Source organism: Macrobrachium nipponense, chromosome 9 (assembly GCF_015104395.2).
Source record: "Macrobrachium nipponense isolate FS-2020 chromosome 9, ASM1510439v2, whole genome shotgun sequence".
Lineage (NCBI taxonomy): Eukaryota > Metazoa > Arthropoda > Malacostraca > Decapoda > Palaemonidae > Macrobrachium > Macrobrachium nipponense.
This window is the reverse complement of record NC_061110.1, coordinates 60,316,042-60,341,101: the sequence shown is the minus strand read 5'-3', so window position 1 is coordinate 60,341,101 and position 25,060 is coordinate 60,316,042. Positions and strand designations below refer to the sequence as shown.

The following is a 25,060-nucleotide window of genomic DNA, read 5'->3' as shown; positions in this document are numbered from 1 at the left end:
GCAAGGATAGTAACCTCTGCATACCAATGCTAGCTTTTTATCTGGTATATTTAGAAAGTATTTATATCAGAAAAGTGGATAGCAGGATCCTTTTCACCGGGCGACACAGGTCTCTCCCCAGAAATAGATTTTTCCTTCGTCAAAATCCATTTTTTAGGATTCAATGTCAATAGGTTTGTTGTCCAGTTAATGGTCATGAAAGGTACATGCAAATATTAGTTCTGCAGGCTAGTATGGAACAAATTCCCAAATAGGTAAATCCGCGAATCTTGAACTGCAAAAAGTTGGGGGTCGACTATACTGCACCCTTCACATAATTAGTCATTGTTGCTAAAATACATTTACAACAAAAAGCACAAAGAAAAGCTTACAGCAGCATTGCGGCTTTGCAGTAGTGGTTTTGTGTTCCTCAGCAGAAGTCTGTGGTCAGGATCCATGGGTTTTGGCCTTCTACTATTGTCAAGTTCAACTGTAATCTCCTCCTCATCTTCATCCTCATAAAATGGCTTCTCTTTTTCCTCAATATGGTCCTGAAATTTAAAAAAATGTAAATAAAAAATAAGACATCTAAAACTACAGTGGTCTCCCGTATTCACTGGGGATGCGTACCAGACCCCTCTGCGAATAGCTAGAACCTGTGAATAGTTGGATCTCCTATAAAAACACTTATAATGGCCTATTTTGTTAGTTAAAACCAAGAAAACCTCACTACAAATGTTTATACCTAGTTTTTACATAGTTTTATCACAAAAAGTGCACTTATAAAAAAAAACAGGAATTTGTGGATATTTCTTATAGAAAAATACAGCGAATGTGCAAATATCCCATCAAAAATGGGTGGATATGTTCCAGAGAGAAATCCACCGAATGTAAGAGTCCGTGAATCCAGAGAACGCGAATACGGGGGCCCCACTGTACGTACATGCTAAATATTTACACAAGTTGCTCGATTACCTGCAGTTACCTTATCTGCCATTTGACAATGTCCACAGGGCCCCATCACCAAAATATATTTATGAAATACAGCAATCCCTCAATTAGCCGGATCTTCATTATCCAATCCTACTACATTATTCAATAGCACTGGGCTAATCTAAACAATAGTGGCGCATCAGGTATTTCTTTGCAAATTGCAGTTTCCTACAGTATTTTGGTTCCTTATCAACAATTTTCCATTAGTTTTTGGAAGTCGACTGTAATTAATCTGTAATTTACTTTAGAACTCTATCCTATGGTAAGAGGTACATGTTGGGAATGTGGGGTTTTGGGTGGGGGAGACCACAGGGAGAATTATTGTCCCACAACTCTATCCTAAGGAATCCCCTGGGAGAAGGTTTTGGCATGTTATTGTGGTACTTGATGTTATATGGGATATTTGAAACGAGAAATACAAGTGGAAATAAGTGGTGAATAAACCGAAAATGTAGCCATTTCACAGGCAAAGTCCAGCTTCTACTACGTACTGCTATTACTATGTCGAATGCTACCATGCATGCGCCATGTTATAGGGGAGCTTTTGGTTCGGACATCGACTCCCTAAGTGAGGGAAATGGTAGGGGGTGGGGGGTGGGGGTAAAGACCAATGAACATGTATTCAGCCAATCATGTTGCAATGTTAACCCTACATTGCGATAGGACTGAGTGTAGAATTTGGGGGGATTCATACACTGCGTTACATATACTCCCTTTTCTCATTTGTTTTATAACCATGTGAGATTTCTTCAGTCTATTACTTCTGTTCCATTTCTCATTGTTTTTGCTAAATACGTGCATTGACGTGTTCTCACTCCATATAATTTTGCCCTATATATCTTACAATATTACCTTAAAAATGAGGGCAGGCCCCTAAAGCATACCTATGGGGTGAGAGGAGAAGATGCTTTTAGGAAGTTTTGACACATTTCTGTCAGACACCAAATTGATAGTTGTCTGGGGGTATTTCATACATGTTTTTTTACATGATTTGTACAAGTCACTCCCTTCTCTTTCCATTATTCCCGTCCATCTATTTTTGTTGGCCCATTTTACAACATATTGCTCACCCATAACAATTTCTGTGTTTATGTTACCTTATTTGTCTCATAGAACATTTACATTTATATTAGTATATTTGATTTTATGCATTTACAAACAATGCAGTTTTGGTAAATTAACATCTGTATTTCCTGATGGCCTTTATTTACTTTTCGTATAATAACCTTTATGTTAACTTTCCTTTACAGGGGTGTCCAGGCATGGCCCCCTGAAGGAAGGCCCTGTAGATCAGAAAAGAAAATACTGTGACATCATCACTTGCTGGAGTAATGTAAGAGAGAATAGAGACTGGGTGGATAGAGGTAAAAAGAATGTGCGAGTGAATGTGGGGAATGACAGAAAAAGGGGTTGGAGCAGAAGCTGAGAGCAGTTTAGGAGTAGAAGTTTGGGTAGAGTGAATGGAAGTGTGAATGGTTGAGTAAAGTGTTTCATGTGTAAAAGGACTGGGCATGTGAAGGCAGATTGTAGGTGGGCTAATGGCGAGTGTTCTGGCTGTGGAAAAAAGGACACACGTTGATTCAATGACCTTAAGTGAAACAATTGAAGTGTTTTGGCTGTGGAAAGATAAGACACAGAGTGAGAGACTGCCCGAGTGGAAGGAGAGTAAGAGGAGGGGAAGTCATTGTGGAAGTTGTGGAATGACTGAGCACTTTGCCAGGACGTGTAAGAACCCTCTGAGCATGTGTGAAGGCTGTGGAATGGATGGTCATGTGAAGGAGGTCTGTCGTAGCAAACTACAACACCAGGGACACTAATTGCGAAGGGGGTTTACAGTGGTGAGCCCTCTGGTATAGAAGGGATAGATGTGTTGCATGTGAGAGAAAGATTTGTAAGTGGGAACGTCTGTTTTGGGGAATGAGTAGATTGTCGTTTGTGTGTTAGAGTAAATGTGGTGGAGTGTTATTCAAAGCGTTAATTGATACTGGTTGTAGTGGAAATGTGGTTTTCTGGGATGCATATGAGAAAATAAAAGAAAACATAGACTATAGTCAAGAGAGTGCTGGATATGTAACAGGGATTGGAGGATCGGAAGTAGAGGTGTATGCAAGGTTTGTTGAGTTAGTTGTAGTTGTAGGAATAAGGCTGGAAGATGAGGATTTTTACATTGTGGACAGGGTGAATGAGAAGTATGATTTGTTGCTGGGATATGCATTTTTGAAGAAAAACAGGGTAAAGGTGTACCCAAAGCAAGTCATGGTAGAAATACGAATGGGGAAAGAAACAAGTGTTGTAGTGAGATCACAAGCAAGCAAATCTCCCCACAGTTACTTTAGTCATACCGACTATTGAGCTTTCCCTCTGCCACACTTTCCTCTTCACGTTACAAAATACACGCAGGACAATTGACTTACCAAAATACAGAACACACAAAGCACAAACACATGTACTCACCTCAGACTCTAGATACTCATGGCTAGGTGCTGTGCCATCCGCTGGATACAGGCTAGTCATTGTGACACAATAACCGCTGAATTTCACTACCCAAGACAGACAAGCACCAAAACCATACAACAACTCAAAAAACAATACCCCAATCACTACGTAAACAAATACCAACAGCTCGAAAACAACACAACAAAACATACGACAACTCAAACCCAGCACAACAAACCACAACCACCTACATTGTCTCCGACAGATAACTCACGAAACCATCAAAATGCAAAATCAAGTACTACAACAAACCTCTTCAGCTCAACAACCACCAGACAGACACACACACAACAATCATGCATCATCAATATCAACCAAGAAAACACCAAATAACACTAGCTACTTCTGACTGACCGTCTTTTCCCGCTTACTGACTCTTCACGACCCTGTAACAGACTTTCACCATTGATGTACTCAGTGACTTCTCCAACAGACGAGCCGGACGCTTAAGCTCACCAGCAAACTACTCCTTGTTATCCATCCACCAATTACAAACACTCTCTATCTCTCTCGATCGCTCGCTCGCTCGCTCACACTCTTCAGAAAAACACATGTACTTACATACTATCATATCATACAGCAACACCAAACACAACACATCAAACACAGGAAAACATCTAAACTCCCAACCCAACAATGCTCTTACTTTCTCTCTCTCTCTCTCTCTCTTGCAACCCTTGAAGACATTGTCACATGTAACTAACATTATCACTCCTCCATATTACCTCCCCCGTTACATTTGACAACATCTAACACTCGCAACACCCAAACTAAATTGCTTTTCACAACACCCAAGGATGCTTGGATGCAGGCACCCTGGATCTTGTTTGAGGACTCTCATACACTCTCTCAGTTACATCATCATTCACTTCTTCCAAACCACTTCCATTCAAATCCCCACTATCTCCCTTACTTCTGCTACCAAACCACTCAGTTCATCCATACTTCTGTCAAACTCTTGCAAAGATTTATCCATCCTATCAACTACCTCCTTACTATTTGGTTTCCTTCCCACTGAAGTTTTGCTTATCCCTGTTACCTCAAACCCACATACACTATAAGTATCATTCACTACCTCAGAGTCATCTGTATCACATGCTTTATCAACCGTTTGTACCCTAACACTAACACCCATATCATGCCGTTCATGTTTCTTCCTTCCATTTGCTATTTCTACATATACTTCCACTTTCTTCCACACTCAACCAACACTAACTGCCGATCTCCCAGACCCATTTGTTCAATACTCAGCTCATACTTATTCACCCTCAACCATTCACTCATCGCATTCTCCTGAACATCCTGTGGTACGTCCCTCCGCTTACAGAGCTGGTTATGGTGTGCCCTAACCTCATCCATCCCCCACTTACTCGCAATTTCCCCAAAACATAACTCAATCCACTCGATCCCACTTCCAAAATCTCAAAAGGCCCTTCAAATTTCTCCCTTACCTTATTCACATTCATTCTTCCTATCTCAACCACCTCTTTCAACTCCTTATCCCTAATCTTAAAACTTTCATACCTTTAACTCGCTTTCTTCCACAAATCCCAATCACTCTGACAGACCTAACCGCGGCTTAATAATCCTTTCAAAATTCAACACATATTTACAAGGAGACACCTATACTCTTCTGCAGTGTGACATTAGTACATACCCACACTGCAAGTCCTACATACATATCCCAATCATTGTTGCATTTACTCATTATTCACAAAATTTCAGTCAATGTTCTAACAGTCTTTTCAGCTAAACCATTCACACTGGGCATATACGGAGTAGAATATACATGCACAATACCCCATTCTTTCAACATTTCTTCAAATTCCCATCCCACAAACTCAGGTCCATTATCACTCAACATTTTTGCCAGTTTACACACACAAATAGGCAACATCACTTGACCCACCATTTGCACAACAGTTTCACTACTCTTATCTTTGATGGGAACCACATAGGCAAATTTACTCATGTGATCCACCATCACAATCATCCCACATGTCCTCTCACAGTCCTCGGCAAAGAAACACAATCAATCAAAAGGATTTCAAACGGCTCTTTCATCTGCAATCTCAACACAGGTGGACTCGCGTGCGCACACTACACTGACACTTTCCCCTCTGACAGTCTTCACATGTGACAGCTATATCCATACAAATCTTATTTAACCCAGGCACATATAATCTCTCTCTCTCATGCATTCCCATAATTTATTTTTCCCCATATGGCCAAACCAATCATGCACCAATAAACATAGAGCTGACTCAACAGAAAACACTGGCACATACACTTCCCTATCATACATCCCCTTCTTACGTAAAAAGTACACTGTTTTTACACACTACAAACAGTTTAGCAACCCTCTTATGTTGCATTTCATCAATCTCTTCCTCACTCAATAAATCATTTGCATTTCATCAATCTCTTCCTCACTCAATAAATCATTCTCACTTCTAGCAATATCTATCATACCCACAAAGTTCGCTACAAATACATAACTATCTTGAATCCTAGCTATTTTTCTAACCCCCTTTTTAAGAATTGTTTCCTATATCTACGCCTACATCATACATCCTAAAAATATTAATTCAAGATCTCCTAACCTAACCTTTAACAATACCTCTTCCCTTACTAAAACACTTTCCTTGTCCTAACCCATGTATTCTTACACTTGTACACTGCCTTTTCACTTCCCAATCCCACCTCTCAAGTTCACTTACTACTGACCCACTCACTAAGGAAACTTGTGCCTCATTGTCAACTAAACTACAGTACTCACTATCATCTATTCTGACAAACGTCACCATTTTCCCTGAGTCCCATGCATACACACATTCACTGCTTCGTCCACCTGGTTATCCATATCACAGTCATCCTCGGTTATCTCCCCACTTCTGTACTTCTGACTCAAAACCCCTTCACAGTCCCTTTTCCTAACCAACCAATTACAACCATGTTCCCCACACTGAATCATCAAAACCCCATGCTCACTACTTGTACTCACCCTCCCTCGATACTCAACCGGTCTGTCCCATCCAAAATACAAAAACACTTTTATTCAAATAACTCCGCTACTGCTAAGAACAATTTATGCAACATTTCCTCTTCCACACCTTGTTCCTTCGTAAGCGCCACTTCCTTCTGCACATCGCTTATCGATTTCACTTGCAACTCATTCACATTAGTACTGGGTACCTCTTCAAGCAGACCATTACTCTCCAAGCCTTTCAATGCTGAAAACAAACATTCACACACTCTTTCATCCCCTTCAAAACTCTCTTTTACAACTAAACCCTCAGGTACCATATTCAGATTCCAGTCACTTTTCATGATTCTGTTGCCCTTACCATACATCGTAGACATCGTATCAGCAATCACATTTTTACTCCCTGACACATATTCTAACCTAAAATCAAACTCACTCAAATCCTCAATCGTCCTCGTGATCCTAGCATTCACACTTATCTTCTTGATCATATACACATGGTCCGTCCTTATGACAAATTTTACCCATACAAAAATGCTTTCAACGCTTTCACACAAAACCTTATTGCTGGAAGCTCCTTCTCAACCACTGAATACTTCCGCTCTGCTTTATTGAAAGCTTGACTCACATATGCAATTACTACTCCCAATTGTCCCTCCCCATTAACCTCTTGCATTTGCTCTAAGCATCCTCCCATACTAAACTTACATCAGTATACAACTCAAGCTTACTCACATCCTCACTATAGTCTGGAAAAGCCAAGGTGACACCTCTAGCAGCCTCCTCTTTCAATCTCTCAAATGCTGCCACTATTCGCTCATCCCACCACAGCTTAGTACAATTTTTCTTCCCTGTCCATTCAGTCAACAGCTTCCCTATACCCAAACAACCCCTAACAAACTTCCTCCTGAACTCACTCAAACCCCAAAAAAAACCTTTAACTCACGCACGGTCCAGGTACCTGACTCCCTTACTTTTCCCCAAACTTTTCACTCTTCCTTACGCCACTCTCACTCACCTTATGACCAAGAAATTCCACTTCCCCAGCCAACCACATACACTTCTCTAACTTCACTTTCACTCCAACTTCTTCCAAACGTTGTAACACCTTCTCAAGCAGTTCCATATTCTCCTCAACAGTTTCACTCGCAACCAAAACATCATCTATAAACACAGTCACCTTCATTATATCAAAACCAGCCAAAACTACACTCTTCGCCCTCTGGAAGGCAGCAGGCTTGATTGTCAACCCAAAACTTAACCGCTTGAATTGATAGTGAGAGCTACCATTTGAGAAATCCGTAACATACCTGCTCCCTTCCTCAAGAGGCATCTGGTAATAGTTCCCTTACCAAATCTAACTTCATGAACACTCTCATCCCACACAATCAGACACTACACTCATCGGGAATCGCTCCTTCACAGTCACTTCATTCACCCTTCTGTAATCCACACATCCTTAAACTTCCATCTGACTTACGTACTGGGACTATGGGACTATTCCAAGCACTCTCATTCCTCTTGATCACTCCCACTCTCTCAAGTTCCTCACACTGTTCCTCAAAATCTCGGGTAATCTGCACGGAAAAGTGTCGGGCATGCTGATATTTGGGGGTATCATCTTCCAAAACTATCTTGAATTCGGGAAGCTAAGATCCCGCAAAATCCTCATCACCATGACTCAACACACCCCACCTATCCCACAACATCTGCATCAACCGTTCCCTCTCGTCGTCACTAACATTTTCATTCACCTTAATTCTTTCTCTCAACTCATCATATTTCCAATCATCATTTTCTTTCACGCTACCTGTCATCACCTGCCGTACCTTAATATATCTTTCATCGTCCGCATTCACCAACATATATAACAATCCCACACAATCACCTTCACGTATATCCCGCACTCACTTTTTCCTAACACTTGGCAACAGGGCTACAAAAACCAGAGTATTTTCCATATCTAAAATCCCATTATATACATGCACGCTCGCTCTTACCAACTTGTCCGCATCCACACACTCTACCATATATTCATATTTTTCTCACCATTGACAATCCCAAGACTATCCAGCCACACAACTTCCACACTAACAACTTCTCCGACTTCTCGCGGCACTTTTACACTCTCTTTCGCAACCAACGGCACCCCCTATGTTTTCCCGTAACATTCCCACTACAGCATACCTAAATTTCCTATTCCTCATACATCCCCTTTACATTTCCTAATCTCACATTCACTCCTCAACTTGTTACATCCGTTCTCAAAAAGAATATTTACACCGCACCCAGTATCAATCAAAGCAACCAAGCATCCCTTTGCACTTCACTTGTATGCTCATACTCTCATGTGCTCTTCTACCAAACCCTTTTTCATGCAACAACCCTTCGCGCACATGGATCACTCTCACCGTTCGCATACCAGAGGACCCACCCAATTGAATCCCCTTTTCTACTAGTTTCCCAAATTGCTAGCTTGATTCACTCTCTTCCATCTACACACGCTTGTTAATGACCATCCATCCCACATTCAACACACTTCGCTCATTGCTCTTTACACTTCCTCGCATAATGTCCATTCTTCCTGCAATTACTGCAAATCACATTCACACAGGTACCACAACATCCACTCGCTATGTGCCCTACCTGTTCACACCTGTAACATTTAATAACCTTATCTTTCTTAACTCACTCACTCACTAAATGGCCCATTTGCCCACACCCAAAGCACGCTCCCAACGCCCACCAACACTTATTCTTCTTGTGCATTGGCTTCCCACATCTACAACACTTCTGCTCTTGCTCACAGCTAACTGACCCTAACCTTCCGACACTTGCACTTCTATCTCTCTTAAGTTTCACCACACTTACATTACTTGCTCTAATGCTATCAACTACTTGCTCTGCCATTTGCCTCGGCCCTTCTAAAACTGCCTCCCTATAGCTCTTAAACTCCCAACTACAGTGGTCCCCCCCCGCCGTATTCGCGGGGGATGCGTACCAGACCCCCCAGCGAATAGTTAGAATCCGCGAATGTTTGGAACCCCCCTCTAAAAATGCTCATAAGCTATCTTGAGCATGCAAACACCAAAGTATCCCTTAAAGACCATCCTTCATCAAATATACATGAAATATCCTATTATGGTTCATATTAATCTTTGAAATATTATTAATACTATTTTAAAGTAAATCTTACATTTTATGTTTATACATAAATACATACTATGTACATACTGAATGACTTAGTTACGTATGTGAAAATAATTCAGTCCCCCCATAAGTATTCAGTCATGCACGTTTTCTTTCATACTCTTACTATTTGAGACATCCATTTTCTTTTTACAAGGGAACAATGGAATGTGAAATCACAAATACCAAATGTCTACTTAAAGTATTATCCTACATCAAATATACCATTGAATTGGTATTATTAATATCATTTTAAAGTCATCTTAAACATTTTACCATTAGAAATATATAAACAGCCAATAGCAGAGAGAGAGAGAGAGAGAGAGAGAGAGAGAGAGAGAGAGAGAGAGAGAGAGAGAGAGAGAGAGAGAGAGAGAGAGTTATTGTTACTCTTAAATCTCATTAAACGTAATATTATTTGTAAACTAGTACTGTATATTATTATTTTACCATAAAATGTAGTAATGTCCTTAAAGATATACTTATACATACACTTCCAGCCCAAACAGAGGGCAAGAGTTACCACTAGCGCATGCTAGTATCTCGTGTGGAGAGGAGAGGAGAAGAGAGAGAGAGAGAGAGAGAGAGAGAGAGAGAGAGAGAGAGAGAGAGAGGATTGTCCTTATTTAAAAGAGTGAAATGGATAAGATTATTGTACTTCTTTAAAATACTATCACATGTGAATTTTTATTATTATGCAAAAATAATAAACATACACATGTACCATAGAAATTATCTCATATATATCAGCAAAAGAGGGGGAGAGAGAGAATCTCAATGATCCGTAGATGGCAACACTGGATTTGACAGTTGGAACCCAGCCAACCAAGCTGGCTACGTAACAAGACACGGGGTTAAATGCATTTTCTTTTATTCTTACATAATTCTTTTTATTTATAAACTAAAATCTTGCTAATTCACTTCAGTATTTTCTTCAATGAATTTATATTATTGCTGTTTACATTAATATTGATATTTGAAAATTAGTAAATCATCATCCAAAAAACATACATCGCTTTAAGGAGAGAGAGAGAGAGAGAGAGAGAGAGAGAGAGATTATCGTAGTATTTGTAAAATACTTTCATATATGATTTTTGTAATTACAGTTATTATTATTATTATTATTATTATTATTTGAAAATATTAATAAACATATTATGCATATAATCTCTCATCTCAGTAAAAGAGAGAGAGAGAGAGAGAGAGAGAGAGAGAGAGAGAGAGAGAGAGAGAGAGAGAGAGAGAGAGAGAGAGAGAGAGAGAGGTGGAAATTTCATGCCCACTTGATGGCAGCAACAAATCAGCTCCTTCCCCCTCCGGTCACTTAACTTGATACGTATATCTGAGTTTTAGTACCTGGAGTTAGAGAAAGAATCTGACTGGGATTTCCTTCATTCTTCCATAATTTTTTAAATTTATAAGCTAAAATCTTACTAATTCACTCTCTAGTTGGAGGATATGTATGAGTAGCACGATCTTAGATAAGTCTTGATTTATGTACATTATTGATCACTGAGGTTGGAGGAGTTGCCTCATCTTCCCCACCTAGTTGAACCTAGCCTAGGCTAGCCTAGGAAGGTAGACTAGGTGTCCCTTACCTAGTACCCTTAACACACCTAACTCCCCCTGTGGTGCTATTAGGCTAGCAGGGAGGATGTTAAAATATAGTTATTTCTCAACAGGTGTGCTCTCGGATCTACCTTCCTGCTGGTCTAAATCGAAGAAATTCGATTTGGTAGGTTTGGTTGCAGTCACCCGCCCGGCCGGTCTAGATCGAAGAATTTCAATTTAGCAGGTTTGGTCGAGGTCTACCGTCCACTTCAGTCTGACAGGGGTGGTCAACTGACCTACCCTGCCCAGTTCTGTTGTGTTTTCGGAACTTGCATGGATCCATACGGGTGCTTTCTCCCAGCCTTTCTTAGCCTAATATCCTTACAACTCCTCCATTAGACCTCGCAATGAATATAGTATTTTGTAGCATTTATATTATGTATATGTTATGTAACTACCGGTCTGGTACGTCTGGCCTAACCCGGCTTAGCCTCTTGATCGAGAGCGACCACCACCTAACCGCGACTGGCCATGAGCCAGTCGGCCTTCTCCCTACAAAGGGTAGGCCATATAGCCTTGGTATAGGTCCATCTCTGATCGGGTGGGTGGCCAGGCGATTGTGACCGACCACATGCGCCACATTCCTTCCCCCCCCTCCTCCTCTTACTAGAGGGGGAGGGGAGAAAGGGAAAATAGGGGGGGAAGGAGTGGGGTATTGTTATTATTTTATATACCACCCCACGTATCCCCAAGTAGGCGCCGCCGACTCACAAGCGGTACCGCACCAGTCGGCGGACGTAGCTCCGGAACATACATTATAGCAGCTCTGTCACTCGTTGCTTCGTTCTCCAACCCTTCTCACTCGGGTGGAATCGGGCTGGGAGCTGTGCTCCCTTTAAATTAGTGCGTTCATGTTCAGAGGTATGCCCTACTGACCCCCCCCAGCACCAGCCCCTTTCCTCCGGCATTATAAGGGATGTTAGGAGACGATTCAGTTAGTGGACGGAGCTTCAGGGCCCCCATATAGCTCCGGTCCTATAACGACCAGGCCGGTGTGACTCACCCCACACTCGGTGACGGAGCATTAAGAAATGTATTGCCAATGCTCTAATTCCGTCCTCACTCTTGGCTTCGGCGGAGTTCAACAACTAGGTCCGGCTACGTAACGTAGCCTTCCGACTCAGCCATATGCCTCTAAGGGTAGTGGAGAACCTCCCCTCCCCCACCCTTTCCGGCATTGGCGGACCTCAGATCCCGCATAATGAACCGGGACGGAATCGAGACCAGGCAATCTCACCCAAAGTAATTACTTTATTTTATGTAGCGAATATATCTTGACCCATCTAAGTTAAGGTGCATGCTCTCTCCGTTACTTACCGAAGTTCGGTGCTCATTATCAATTTCCATTGCAGATGGTTCGCTGCCAAGCAGAGGGGTGCCCCACCTCCCTAGGCAAGCCATATGGCCATGTAGTGTGCCGCTCACACGCCAACTGCGCAGTACAGTTGGAAAACTACATGGTCCGGCACCCCGACGCATGTACGGTGTGCTATGAGATGGTCTCCACTTCAGTTGATGAGCATGTAAGTACTTCGCTACACCATTTGTGTTTAAGTCCTGTAATAATAACTTAATAAGATGTTATAATGACTTTAGTTCCAGGCATTGTACTAATACGATTCCTCCCTGACAGGCCGATCAAGCAGCCCGGCACGACGCACGGGTCAACCTAAGGAAGTGGGTGGCCGGCTTTGGCAAGAACGCCCCAAAAGGGCAACCATACGTGCTAGACACAGGACTTTTTGTGCTCTCCTTTTCCAGGGAGCCACAGCCACCACAGCGGTGCCAGTGGAGGTAGCAGAACCGCTGATTGAAGCCATCCGGTTGGCAACCATGCCGGCCACAGACGACCAGGAATTGATGGACGACGTAGCGGCGATCAACATTAACCTTGAACCTATGGTCACGGAGGAACAGGTAGGTGGGGAGGTAAGTGAGGCGAGTCTCTTACTTAGTCCTACTCCTCCTTCTTCCTCTTCCTTTCTGGGCTTCTCCAGGCCCACCCCTCCTGCTGCGGGAGCACTTTCTGTCGCTCCCAAAGTCAAAACCCTAAAAACGAAAACCCTAAAGAAAGGCACAAAACCAGCTCTGCCAGCGGCGACAGAGTTGTCCTCTGCCCCAAAGCCGTCGACCTCTGCTCAATCGCCTGCTGCCCTAAACCCTTCCCCGGCTGTGGGAATGGGTTTACAGTCCACCGTCCCTAGGGCGGCGGAGTCTGGTGTGGACTTAGAAGCCTTCACTAGCCTACTGTTGTCGAAGGTTAGTGAAGTGATCGATCAGAGGCTTGAGGCAATGCGCCTCGCCTCAGTCCCGGATGCCTCCGGTCAGGCGTTTACGTCTCTGACTGAGAGGATAAGCCTTTGGAGGATATCCTCTCCAGACTCCTCCACTCCAGTACTCCGGCGCTATCCATAATGGTACCGGATGCGTCCAAGCTTCCTCCTTTTGACAAGGAGAATCCTTGGAGGCTGGCACTACATGCCCCGTTCTTGGACGGGAAAACTCACAATTGAAGGGTGCGGAACCCGGCCAATTGAGGACTTTGAGTTGTTTCCTCCAGGCCTCCAATTCCCATTCCCCGGGTTTGTGAGGCTGGCTAAACATGCGCTGATCCGGGTAGATAAAGTCCCCAAGGAGACGGTTATCTTCCCGAGAGAGCAGGCTCAAAACACTTGGGTCCGCACCTTGTCCGAATGGGGTTGCATTAACACTAAGTTAACGCCACATAAAGGCTCCTTCACTATGTTTGTGACCCCGGACGGCATTCCGTCACCATGCACATCTAAGGTGGCGGAATTAATCCTGCAAGCTGCGGCAGAAGATAAACCCCTACCAGTATTGAGAGAGACGGAGGCTACCTCCCTTCTCTTTCCAACCGGACCAGACTTCTGGAAGGACGCTCCGGCAACGTTTACCACAGGTAAACTCGACCCAGACTGCGCCTCTGACCTGTTTTCCGAGAGATTGCCTAGAATTCCGGATCACCTAGTGAAGACAGAATTCGAGGCAAAGACCAGACTGGCAAGGTCTATCAACTCCGTCACTGCGGCGGAGTTGGTAGTATCCACCTACAATGAGCAGGTGTTCAGGGTTCTGACTGAGGCGCTTTTACAAACGTTCCAGTCAGACCTGTACAATTTTGCTGTGGCAAGACGTGCTTGTAGGAAGCACGTCTTAGCGGGTGCCTCCATAAAACATGAGCCCAATAGGCTCATTAAGTCATCTATTTGGGGAGAAAACCTTTTCCCAAAAGAGGAGGTTACCAACACCCTCCAGGAGGCATCCAGGGCCAATCAGTCTTCGGGTTCGCTGGGGTCTCCCCTTCAAACGTCAGTTCGAAGGGCCCAGACACCAAGCCAGAACCAAGAAGAAGGCAAGGAGATATAACCCTTACCAAAGCTCCCGTCCACAAGCAATAGTTCAAGCAGTGCCAGTTTCCCAGGTCGGAAACCCTTACACCTCGAAAGCGCACCCCCAACAGCAGTTTGTCTTAGTGCAAACTCCGTCAGCCCCACAGCCGTCTACCTCTTCGGCTATAGTGACCTCCCCGGTCTTTAACCCTACCTATGAAGCGAGAGATCTCTTTTGCTCCTATAGTAGGCATGCCGGAAGTAGCCAGGCCAGAGGTGGCCCACGACTACGAGGCAGATCAAGAGGTAGAGGCTTCCGTGGAGGCAGAGGCACCATACCTGCACCCAACCAGTGAGGGTCCGCAGGTAGGAGGGAGGCTGTATCTATTCCGGGACCAATGGACCTTCAGTCCATGGGCCCACAGTATAGTCTTGAAAGGCTTGGGGTGGAGTTGGGAGAAAGGGCCGCCTCCACCAGTCACCTTTTATCAAAAGCCTAGGTGGAGTTGGGAGAAAGGGCCGCCCCCACCAGTCACCTTTTATCAAAAGCCTACGATGGACCTGATAGACTATACCAAGGACCTCCTCCAGAAGAAAGCAATAAAGAAAGTGGGGCGCATAAAATTTCAGGGACATCTGTTCAGTGTCCCCAAGAAGGACTCAGGCAAAAGAAGAGTGATTCTGGACCTGTCCCGTCTCAACTCGTACATTCACTGCGACAAGTTCCGCATGCTGACCACCTCGCAGGTGCGGACCTTACTTCCCCGTGGGGCCGTCACCACCTCTATTGATCTTACAGATGCCTACTATCACGTTCCGGTAGCAAGGAACTTCTCTCCGTACCTAGGCTTCAAACTAGGGAAACAGGCTTAATCATTCAAAGTCATACCGTTCGGGCTCAACAATGCGGCCAGAATATTTACCAAACTAGGAGAGACGATAGTACAAGTACTAAGAACGAGAGGCATTCTGTTAGTAGCCTACCTAGACGACTGGTTCATTTGGGCAACCAGCGTCGAAGAATGCCGCAGATCAACATACAAGGTGATGCAGTTTCTGGAATCACTAGGATTCCAGATAAACAGAGAGAAATCCAGGCTCACCCCAGCTTCTTGTTTCCAGTGGCTGGAAATCCGATGGGACCTGAACAGACACAAGCTATCTCTCCCCATCAAAAAGGCAAAAGAAATAGCAAAAGCCATGAAGCGGTTTCTAAAGAGCAAGAAAGCTTCTCGCCAGGCCCAAGAAAGGATTCTAGGTTCGCTACAGTTCGCGTCCGCGACGGACGTCCTGTTAAAGGCCAGATTGAAGGATATCAATTGAGTGGAGATCAAGGGCCAATATCAAACTCAGAGACAAGACCTCAGTGATTCCGCCTATTCTGACAAAGAGGCTCCGTCCTTGGACGGATCATCAAAACCTGTCCAAGTCAGTACCTCTGCAATTCCCTCCTCCATCTCTAACTATCCACATGGATGCATCTCTAAGTGGATGGGGAGGGTATTCTCAGCACAAAAAGGTACAAGGAACATGGTCGAAGACATTCCGCCAGTTCCATATCAATATCCTGGAGGCAATGGCAGTGTTCTTGACCCTGAAACATCTGTCTCCGGCCAAGAAGAAACATATAAGACTGGTCTCAGACAGTCTAGTAGTAGTCCACTGCATAAACAGAGGAGGCTCCAGGTCAAGCAAATTGACTCACGTTCTACTGGCAATTTTCTTGCTGGCAGAAAAGAACCAATGGCACCTATCAACAGTTCACCTAGCAAGAGTAAGGAATGTCATCGCGGATTCACTGTCCAGGACAACTCCGCTGGAGTCGGAGTGGTCACCGATCGCAGATTCCTTCCAGTGGATCGGCAATCAAATTCAGCACCTTCAAGTAGACCTTTTTGCCATGGAAGCCAACCACAAACTACCCTGCTATGTGGCTCCCAACCTAGACCCACTAGCTTTCGCCACAGACGCAATGTCCGTAGAGTGGAACAACTGGCAGAAAATCTACCTATTTCCACCAGTGAATCTTCTGATGAAGGTCTTACACAAACTGAGATCCTTCACAGGCCGAGTAGCTCTAGTGGCACCCGACTGGCCAAAGAGCAACTGGTATCCACTTCTTCTAGAACTGAATCTCAGGCCCAAACGGATCCCCCATCCGGAACTGACGCAGGTGGTACAAACTCAGACTGTCAGCTTCCTCAAGAATTCTGAGTGCCCTAACTTTATGGACTTCATGAAGTTTGCGGCTCAGAAGGATGCAAGCATTGATCCTTTAAATATCCTATTTATTGAATCAGACAAAAGGGATTCAAAGGTCAGACAATACGATTCAGCAGTTAAGAAATTAGCCAACTTTCTAAAGGATTCAGATGCCCATGAGATGACCACAAATTTGGCCATCTCATTTTTTAGATCTCTTTTCGAGAAGGGTCTAGCCGCCAGTACCATTACTACGGTAAAATCAGCATTACGGAAGATTTTCCAGGTAGGTTTTAATATTAACCTATCAGACGCATACTTCTCTTCAATTCCTAGAGCATACGCCCGCTTGAGACCAGCAGATCGGCCCCAGTCGATCTCCTGGTTCTTGAATGATGTCCTTAGACTTGCCTCAGACTCTAACAATGAGTCATGCCCATATCTAACCCTTCTTAGGAAGACATTATTTTTGATGGCCCTAGCCTCAGGTGCCAGAATATCTGAACTCTCGGCTCTCTCCAGGAATCCAGGCCATATTGAATTCCTCCCGTCAGGTGAAGTCCTGCTATTACCCGATCGGCAATTTCTGGCTAAAAACGAGGACCCACAGAACAGGTGGACTCCTTGGAAAATTCTCCCTCTAATGCAGGACACACCATTGTGTCCGGTTAATACCCGCCACTATCTCAAAAATATAGAGGCCCTTAAATTCCCAACAGTGGCAGCGGGAAGCATAGTTTCCCCCGAATAATTGTGCCTTATAGACCTCCATCTAGCCCTTCTGTTACCCTTTCCCTAATACTCTCTCCTTCCTGCCTGACTCGCTTGTATTCCCCACCAACCTATCTCTTCCGGGCCAGGCTGGGCCTTGGCCATCCCGCCATCGGAACATATGTATATATTACTGTAATATTGGTCGTAAAGCCATGATTGTTTTACGTTCCATCTGTACATATCCGTCCAGTTAATTTGGGTACCATGTTGTACTTTAGCAATTACTAGTTTCTTGTAAATATTACTCTTAAGTCATAGTTTAAGACATAGTTTAAGTAGTATATAAGTTTATTTTTTACATTAAGTTTAAACATTAAATTCAATTTCAATGAAACCTTAGGTTTTTATTAACCTCCATTTATATACTGATTTGGTTTCTATTTGGCTTGGATGGAATTCTCTTATATGTTTTCACCGGCAGACACAGGTCGAACCCAGAAAAGGGATTTTGACGAAGGAAAAATCTATTCTGGGGGAGGACCTGTGTCGCCCGGCGAACCCAGCCCTTTCTCTTTCGCTTTTGCTTTCCCCCACCCTTGGCCAATCCAAGCCTGGAGGTCTATTCCAGGAATGAGCTAGCCGCGTGGGTATTAGCAGTAGTAGCGAGTGGAAGGTGAGGCAGGGGGCGCTTGGAACGGCTCCCACCGCAGAGGGATTTTGAAGAGGGAATCTTCTAAGTGGCAGAGGATCTGTGAATAGTAGCTTCCACTTTACCCCTTTACTTATACCGACACACCTTGGGGTGCTCGCGCTGAGGGTAGTAACTTCAGCATACCATGTAAGCTTTTTCTCTGGTATATTTAGGATATATTTATACTTGAAAAATGAGCTACAGGGATTTTTCACCGGGCGACACAGGTCCTCCCCCAGAAATAGATTTTTCCTTCGTCAAAATCCCTTTTCTGAGCATCTGTTGGCACCGGCTTTTTATCCTCCTGTGCTTCTTTCTCCAGATCCTTCCTCTGTAATTCCCTCTGTCTCTAAGAAGAGGTCTGCACCTGTGCATCTGTCGGCGCATGTGCAACCTTCTTGTAAGGAGGAGGGTATTGTGTGTCCTTCAATGGTTGTAGGGATTCAGGAGCACCCATTGGCACAAGGGACTACACTGGCATGTGAGTCTTCTTTTCTTCCAGACTAATCTTTAGCGCTATCTTATCCTCTGGTATTGGAATCAGTGGTTTTTCAAGAGAGTGTTTTGGGCCTGGAGCGCCCATTGGCGCTTGAGCATCTATTGGTGCCACAAGTGCCCAAGTGCGCCCATTGGTGCCGCAAGCGTCCGAGCGCCCATTGGTGCCGCAAGTGCCCACTGGCGACTCAACTACCTGAGCGCCCATTGGCGCCTCAAATGCCAGGGCATCCATCAGTATTTTTGGAACAACCAACTGCTACGGGTTTCGGAGCCTTCCACTGCGGCAATCCGAAATAAACTTGACAGTATCTTAGGCTTTATGAAAACTTCGACTTCTGCTCAACCTCAAACTGATTAGTCCACAGTTTCGATGGAGAACGAGATGACGAAGAGGAGGAAGAGCATAAGGAGACTCCACCTACAGCATATAAGTCACTCCCGCTATTTTTTAGCAAATTTCTAACTCTTTTTCACCTAAGGCTCTGTAGAAAATAAAATATATATCTTATCCATTTCTTATATAAAATTTGTTTTCTTATTTAAATACAGTGGTACCTCGAGATACGAAATTAATCCGTTCCGAGACGGCCTTCGTATCAAGAGTTTTTCGTATCTTGGAACACATTTTACATGTAAAATGGCTAATCCGTTCCAAGTCCTCCAAAAACACCCCAGTAAATTATATTTCCAGGCCTAAAACACATGTTCTAGGGTTACGACAGAAGAAATATGACTCCAAAAAGGCAAAATACTGTACATACTTGAGTAATATTCAACTGCATGTAATGTTCAACTCCATTTTTACTGCATATATTAGGACTTTAGCATATGTCCCTTAGCAATAAGCCTAGCCTATGTTAGCGGTTGCTAGTCTATGATTCTGACATCTAAACCTAACAGCTAAAAGCTTAGAATATGCCAATAAAATGTATAAATAATCAGTATGTACTCATTTCAAATAATTATTAATTAATCATTAACTATAATACACAAACAAACAAAAAACAAACCTTCCAATCGATTGTTTAAATTCTCAGCTCTTACCCATCTTACGAGTATCGAACGAGCGCCAAGCAATCATTTTTCCTAGCACACAGTAAGCCATAAATTGTCATTAGTATCTCTCTTCAACTAATGAAACCACCAAACAGTATAATAACCATTCATTTCTATTCTTTATTCTATCTTTACCTAACGGAGATACCGAGTTACTGACAGCTATAATGAAACATACGCAATACGTATACGTAACGTAATAATAAAACAGAAGAAGAATTCTAAAAAATGCGTATTTGTTGGCATTCTGATTTATTTTATATTTTATGATAACTAATTCACATTTTTTTTATTAAATGTATTGCATGTACTCATTTCAAATAATTATTAAGTAACCATTAACTATAATAAACAAACAAAAAAAAGCTTCCAAACGTCTGTTTACATCCAGCACTTGCGAGTGTCGAACGATCACCAAGCAATCACTTTTACACAGTAAGCCATAAATTTTCATTCTCTCTCTTCAACTACTGAAACTACCAAACAGTATAATAACCATTCATTTCTATTCTTTATTCTATCTTTATCTAATGTTCTTTTTTTTTATTAAATGTATTGCATGAATACTAAGTTTTTCAATTTACAGCAACCTTTTACCAATAGAATACTTAAAGCACAAGGGGTAGATGCTGACCAATAGGAGAGCAGGACCTTATGGGGTGACTAGCATCAGGAACCAATGGGAGAGCGGGAGGATGGTGGCGAGTTTACTCAGTTGGCGGCGCGGGAGTTTTAAAATTGTTCTCGGTGGTCAGGGCAAATCTCGGGACTTTATAGCAACAACCTTTCGTATCTTGAAAACTTTTCGTATGTAGAGCAGTAAAATTTTTCGTATTGGCTTTCGTAACTTGGATTTTTCGTAAGTTGAGCCTTTTGTATCTCGAGGTACTACTGTAGATCTCTTCATCGTTTAATTATTTTAAGTAGTCGTTATTGGTAACGTAAGAATTTGTGTACTAGCAATTAGATTTAACTCCCCTGCTATTTTCGTAGTTTAAACGATTGTTGAACCATTCAAGAAACTTCAAATAAAATAAACAGAATTTTCTTTGAGGTTTATTTGTAAACATTCAGCAGTTGTTTTCCACCTACCAACAACTCGCCACTCTCTTACCATGGTTTGTGTTTAATCCTGGGAAACTTAGAAACTTTTACAGTTAGCGATGTTATGGATCTTATTCTCTGCTAACATGGTAGAATAGGAATCGAGTCTACATTTCTGTGTCATGGAACAGCAGCGGGCAGCAAGGTTCTCCGCCATTTACCAGCTACGGCTGTCAGTTATTCCTGTACTCTACAGCATGAAGGTCTAATATCGATGGGGAACTTTTCAGGCACTTTAAGACATCTGGTTACTTTGAGGTTGGTCTTATTTTTGGTTGGGACACATCAACTGAGTTGAAGTAATTTTTCATGACGTCCCTTAAATTAAATCTCGAAACTTATATATTTTATATGGTAGTATAAAATATCCTGGTTTATTTCAAGACTGCATATTCTACCTAGCAAGGTTTAATCCATACAGATTGGTTCATCAGAAGTTTAGTAGTCTGAATTTGTATTTGTAGGGTAGTATCTATATTATGGATCACGTTATATTTATGGTAGTGATTTTTTTGGAGACGTGAGAGATTCAAGACGAGGGGACATGGGGTCTAGTGCCATTGACACCACATCTGGGTGGCAACGTTAATTTTTTAACAGTGACATTACTGAGACACTATATTGTTACAATAATAAATGTGCTTGAAATTTTAGCTACTCTAGTCATTGTCTCCTGGAGGTTTATTTATATAATACTCATGTTTTGAAAAGGCTCCGACTTCTCCAGAATCCTCTTACATGAGGGATAATCAGCCAGACTCGTCAAAATTACCAAACCTTGAAAGATAGGAATCTTTGGTTTGCAAACAAGAAGGATCAATAGAAAGTTAATTTTAACTTCCCTCCTTGCCTTTTCACAAGGAGGCACTTGTGTTACAAGACCTGGGAGACTCTCTCTTTGGGCATTTCTGCCTTGGCCCAAGGGGAATTTTCCAGTCTTATTGATTCAGCCAGGAGGGAGGCTTTTAAATTGGCCAAAATAATGCTTTCGGCATCAGAATTGTACCACTTTATTAAAAATATTTTTAAGGTTTTTGAAGTAATAAGCTTCATGGATTGGGTTGTGGGAGCCTTGGGTCGGATGATCAACAAATGCTCCTCCTTGGATAAGGAAATTTTCTCTGACATTTCAGGTGTCATTTCTTCTCTTGATAAAGGTATAAGAGATAGTTCATTTGAGCTGGCTTCTCTTTTTACTTTATACATTCTTAACAAGAGAGAACTTTGGTGTTCATTCACCCATAAGGGTGTTTCTCGGACACAGAGGTCTGCCTTAGTTTACTCTCCTCTGGATAGGAGACACCTCTTCCCAGAGGACACTGTGGTTAGTTTCTCGGACACAGAGGTCTGCCTTAGTTTACTCTCCTCTGGATAGGAGACACCTCTTCCCAGAGGACACTGTGGTTAAAGTTTCTTCTGAGCTTCAGAAGAAATCCACCCAATCCACACAATTAACTAAACGTCCCAGTTCTCACCTCTTGCCAGCTACTCACGTTCAGCCCTTTTGTGGCAGGGGAGTATCTAGATCCTTTCCTAGATCTAGAGGGAGAACTCCCTTCACCCCTAGAGCAATTAAGAAGCCCTCATCTAAGTCCTCAATGAAAAAGTGAACGTTCAGTCCTTCGTGCACCCATAGGAGCAAGGCCCCACCAGTTCTGTAGAAACTGGGTAGTAAGAGGGACAGAAATGTGGATCGTTGAAGTTTTAAGAGAGGGCTACACGATCCCTTTCGAGATAGCTACACCATTGTCCAGCTCTCTGATTGGTCGGCCTACTCAGAAGGTTCAGACAAATTCATGGCCCTTTTGGAGGAAGTTTCATCCCTCCTAAAGAAAAGAGCATAGAGTTAGTAGCATATCCACTTACTCCAGGGTTCTACAATCAACTTTTTGGTGACAAGTACAAGATGTAAGCTCCCTGAGTCTGTTTGTAAGGGAAACAAGATTCAAAATGGAAATGAATCAGATGGTTTTGGCATCCATCTCGTTTGGGGGCTTGGATGATTTCCACCAATATGGAAGATGCTTACGTAATTCCATATCCCAATTCACCAGATATCAAAGAAATTTCTCCCATGGCAAAGTGGCTGCTTCTAGTCAGGATCCAAGTGTCCCTTTATCTGGACGACTGGCTCCTTCGCTACCAGACTCAAAAGAAGTGCATGGAGGACATGCAGAAGACATTTCTATTGGAAAAATAATTAGGTTTGCTAATAAACCTAACAAAGTCCCAACTGGTCCCCTGTCAACAGATAGTCTATTTAGGGATGAGGATAGACTCTGACTTTTCCATCCCTTCAAAGGGTGGAATCATGTATCCACATGGTGAACCATGTTTAGTCTTTTCAGAAGTGCTTGGTGAAGGGGTGGATGTGCATTCTGGGCATGCTTCCCTTGATAGAGCATTTTGCAACCTTGGGAAGACTTCACATGAGGAATCTTCAGTTCTTTCTCAAGGTGAATTGGGACAGAAAGTAGTTCCCAGATTCGTTTGTATTCCAGATAACAAACAAAATTAAGGAGGACCTGTCATGGTGGAGGTCAAAAGACAAGGGAAATCACTCCTCACTCTGAACCTCGACCTAGTCTTCTATTCAGACTCATCCAATCTAAGTTGGGGAGCTCTTCTAAGAGACAGGGAAGTCTCAGGGATGTGGAACACTCATCAAAGAGAGTGGCAGATCAGTCTAAAGAAGCTGATGGCAATCCACCGGGGTTTTGTTGGAGTTTGCACATTTAGTTCGCAACAAAGTGGTGACAGTCCATTCGGACAACACGATGGCTCTTTTGTATATCAGGAAGCAGAGAGGAACCCACTCATTCTCTTTCTCTGTGAGGCAGCAAGAGACCTTCTTCTTTGGGCAAACTGAAATCTGAAGAATCTTGACAAGATTCATCCAAGGAAAAAGCAACGTCCTAGCGGACAAATTGAGCCGCAAAAAGCAGGTCCTTCCCACAGAGTGGATGTTGAACCTGATAGTCTGCCTCGATCTGTGGAAACTTTGGGGCAAACCAATTCTAGATTTGTTTGCCACATCAAGGAACCATTGTCTGCCACCGTATTGCTTGCCAGCACCAGATTTTCAAGCATGGGCAATGGACGCTATGCTTGTGGACTAGTCGGACAAGGACCTTTGTGCCTTCCCACCATTCAAGATGGTGAGAGAGGTCAATAAAGTCAGGTCACATCAGAATCTTTCACTGATCCTCACTGCACCATTTTGGCCAGCTCAAGAATGGTTTCTGGATCTACTAGAGCTCCTGGTACATTTCCCGAGGTTACTACCACAGAGGAACAACCTACTCAGACAGCCCCATTTCAGGAGGTTCTATCAAAGTCTATCCACTCTGGCCCTGACCGCCTACAGACGTTCCGATGCCTCGTATGAGCAAAAGGTTTTTCAAATCAAGCTACAAGAGCTATTGCTCAGTGCACAAGAAAATCATCTAATGACGTATACCAGGCAAAGTGGATATTTTCTGATCAAAGTGCAGAGAAAATAAAATCTCCTCTACTACCTCTGTAGCTGATTGATTGATTGATAATGGAATTTAGGGCATAGCCCAAGCGCTGGGACCTGCAAAGGTCATTCAGCACTGAAGTGTTATATGATTGAATGAAATGGATTAAATGAATGAATAAGTGAATCAATTAATATCTGTCATACAAATGACCAATTAAAACTGCAATGAAAAACACCGAACGACAGAACAACCACCAAGACCAAGACCATCTCATTTTACATATCAACTAAAACAAAACCATTCACCCTCATTCAAAATCCCTTACACTGCAACCAAAAAATCCCACAGCAGAAGTTAAAAAAAAAAAAAAACCTGACATAGCATTCATCTATTCAACACCATTTACACCTTAATTAAAAACAGCAAATAAAATTTTTAAATAATAATCAGGTACTTAAAATGATGACTATGTACAAAAGAAATAAATATAAAATAAAATCAATAAGTTACAATTTACCACACCACCTAAACTTCATAAAAAATCTTAATACATTTTAAAAATCACACTATTGCAAGAATATCTGCTCTGTCATCTAGAACATCGGCAAGAGATTTTCCATCAAGGTGGAATCTCTGCCTCTGTTCTCTATAATGTACACATTGCACCAGGATGTGTTCCACTGATAAGGTAGCATCACACCTAACACACACTAGTGCATTGACACCT

At 42.8% G+C, this 25,060-nt stretch overlaps 1 protein-coding gene across 3 annotated transcripts in view; it reads right to left on the bottom strand.

Moving 5' to 3' along the window:
- LOC135218244 (AP-3 complex subunit beta-2-like) overlaps positions 1-25,060 on the bottom strand; it is a 694,745-nt gene that overhangs the window by 300,874 nt on the left and 368,811 nt on the right. For all 3 annotated transcript variants that reach the window (XM_064254405.1, XM_064254407.1, XM_064254406.1), the window contains one exon: positions 372-530. In XM_064254405.1, the coding sequence (XP_064110475.1) occupies positions 372-530 (159 nt within the window). The remainder of the gene's footprint in view (positions 1-371; positions 531-25,060) is intronic.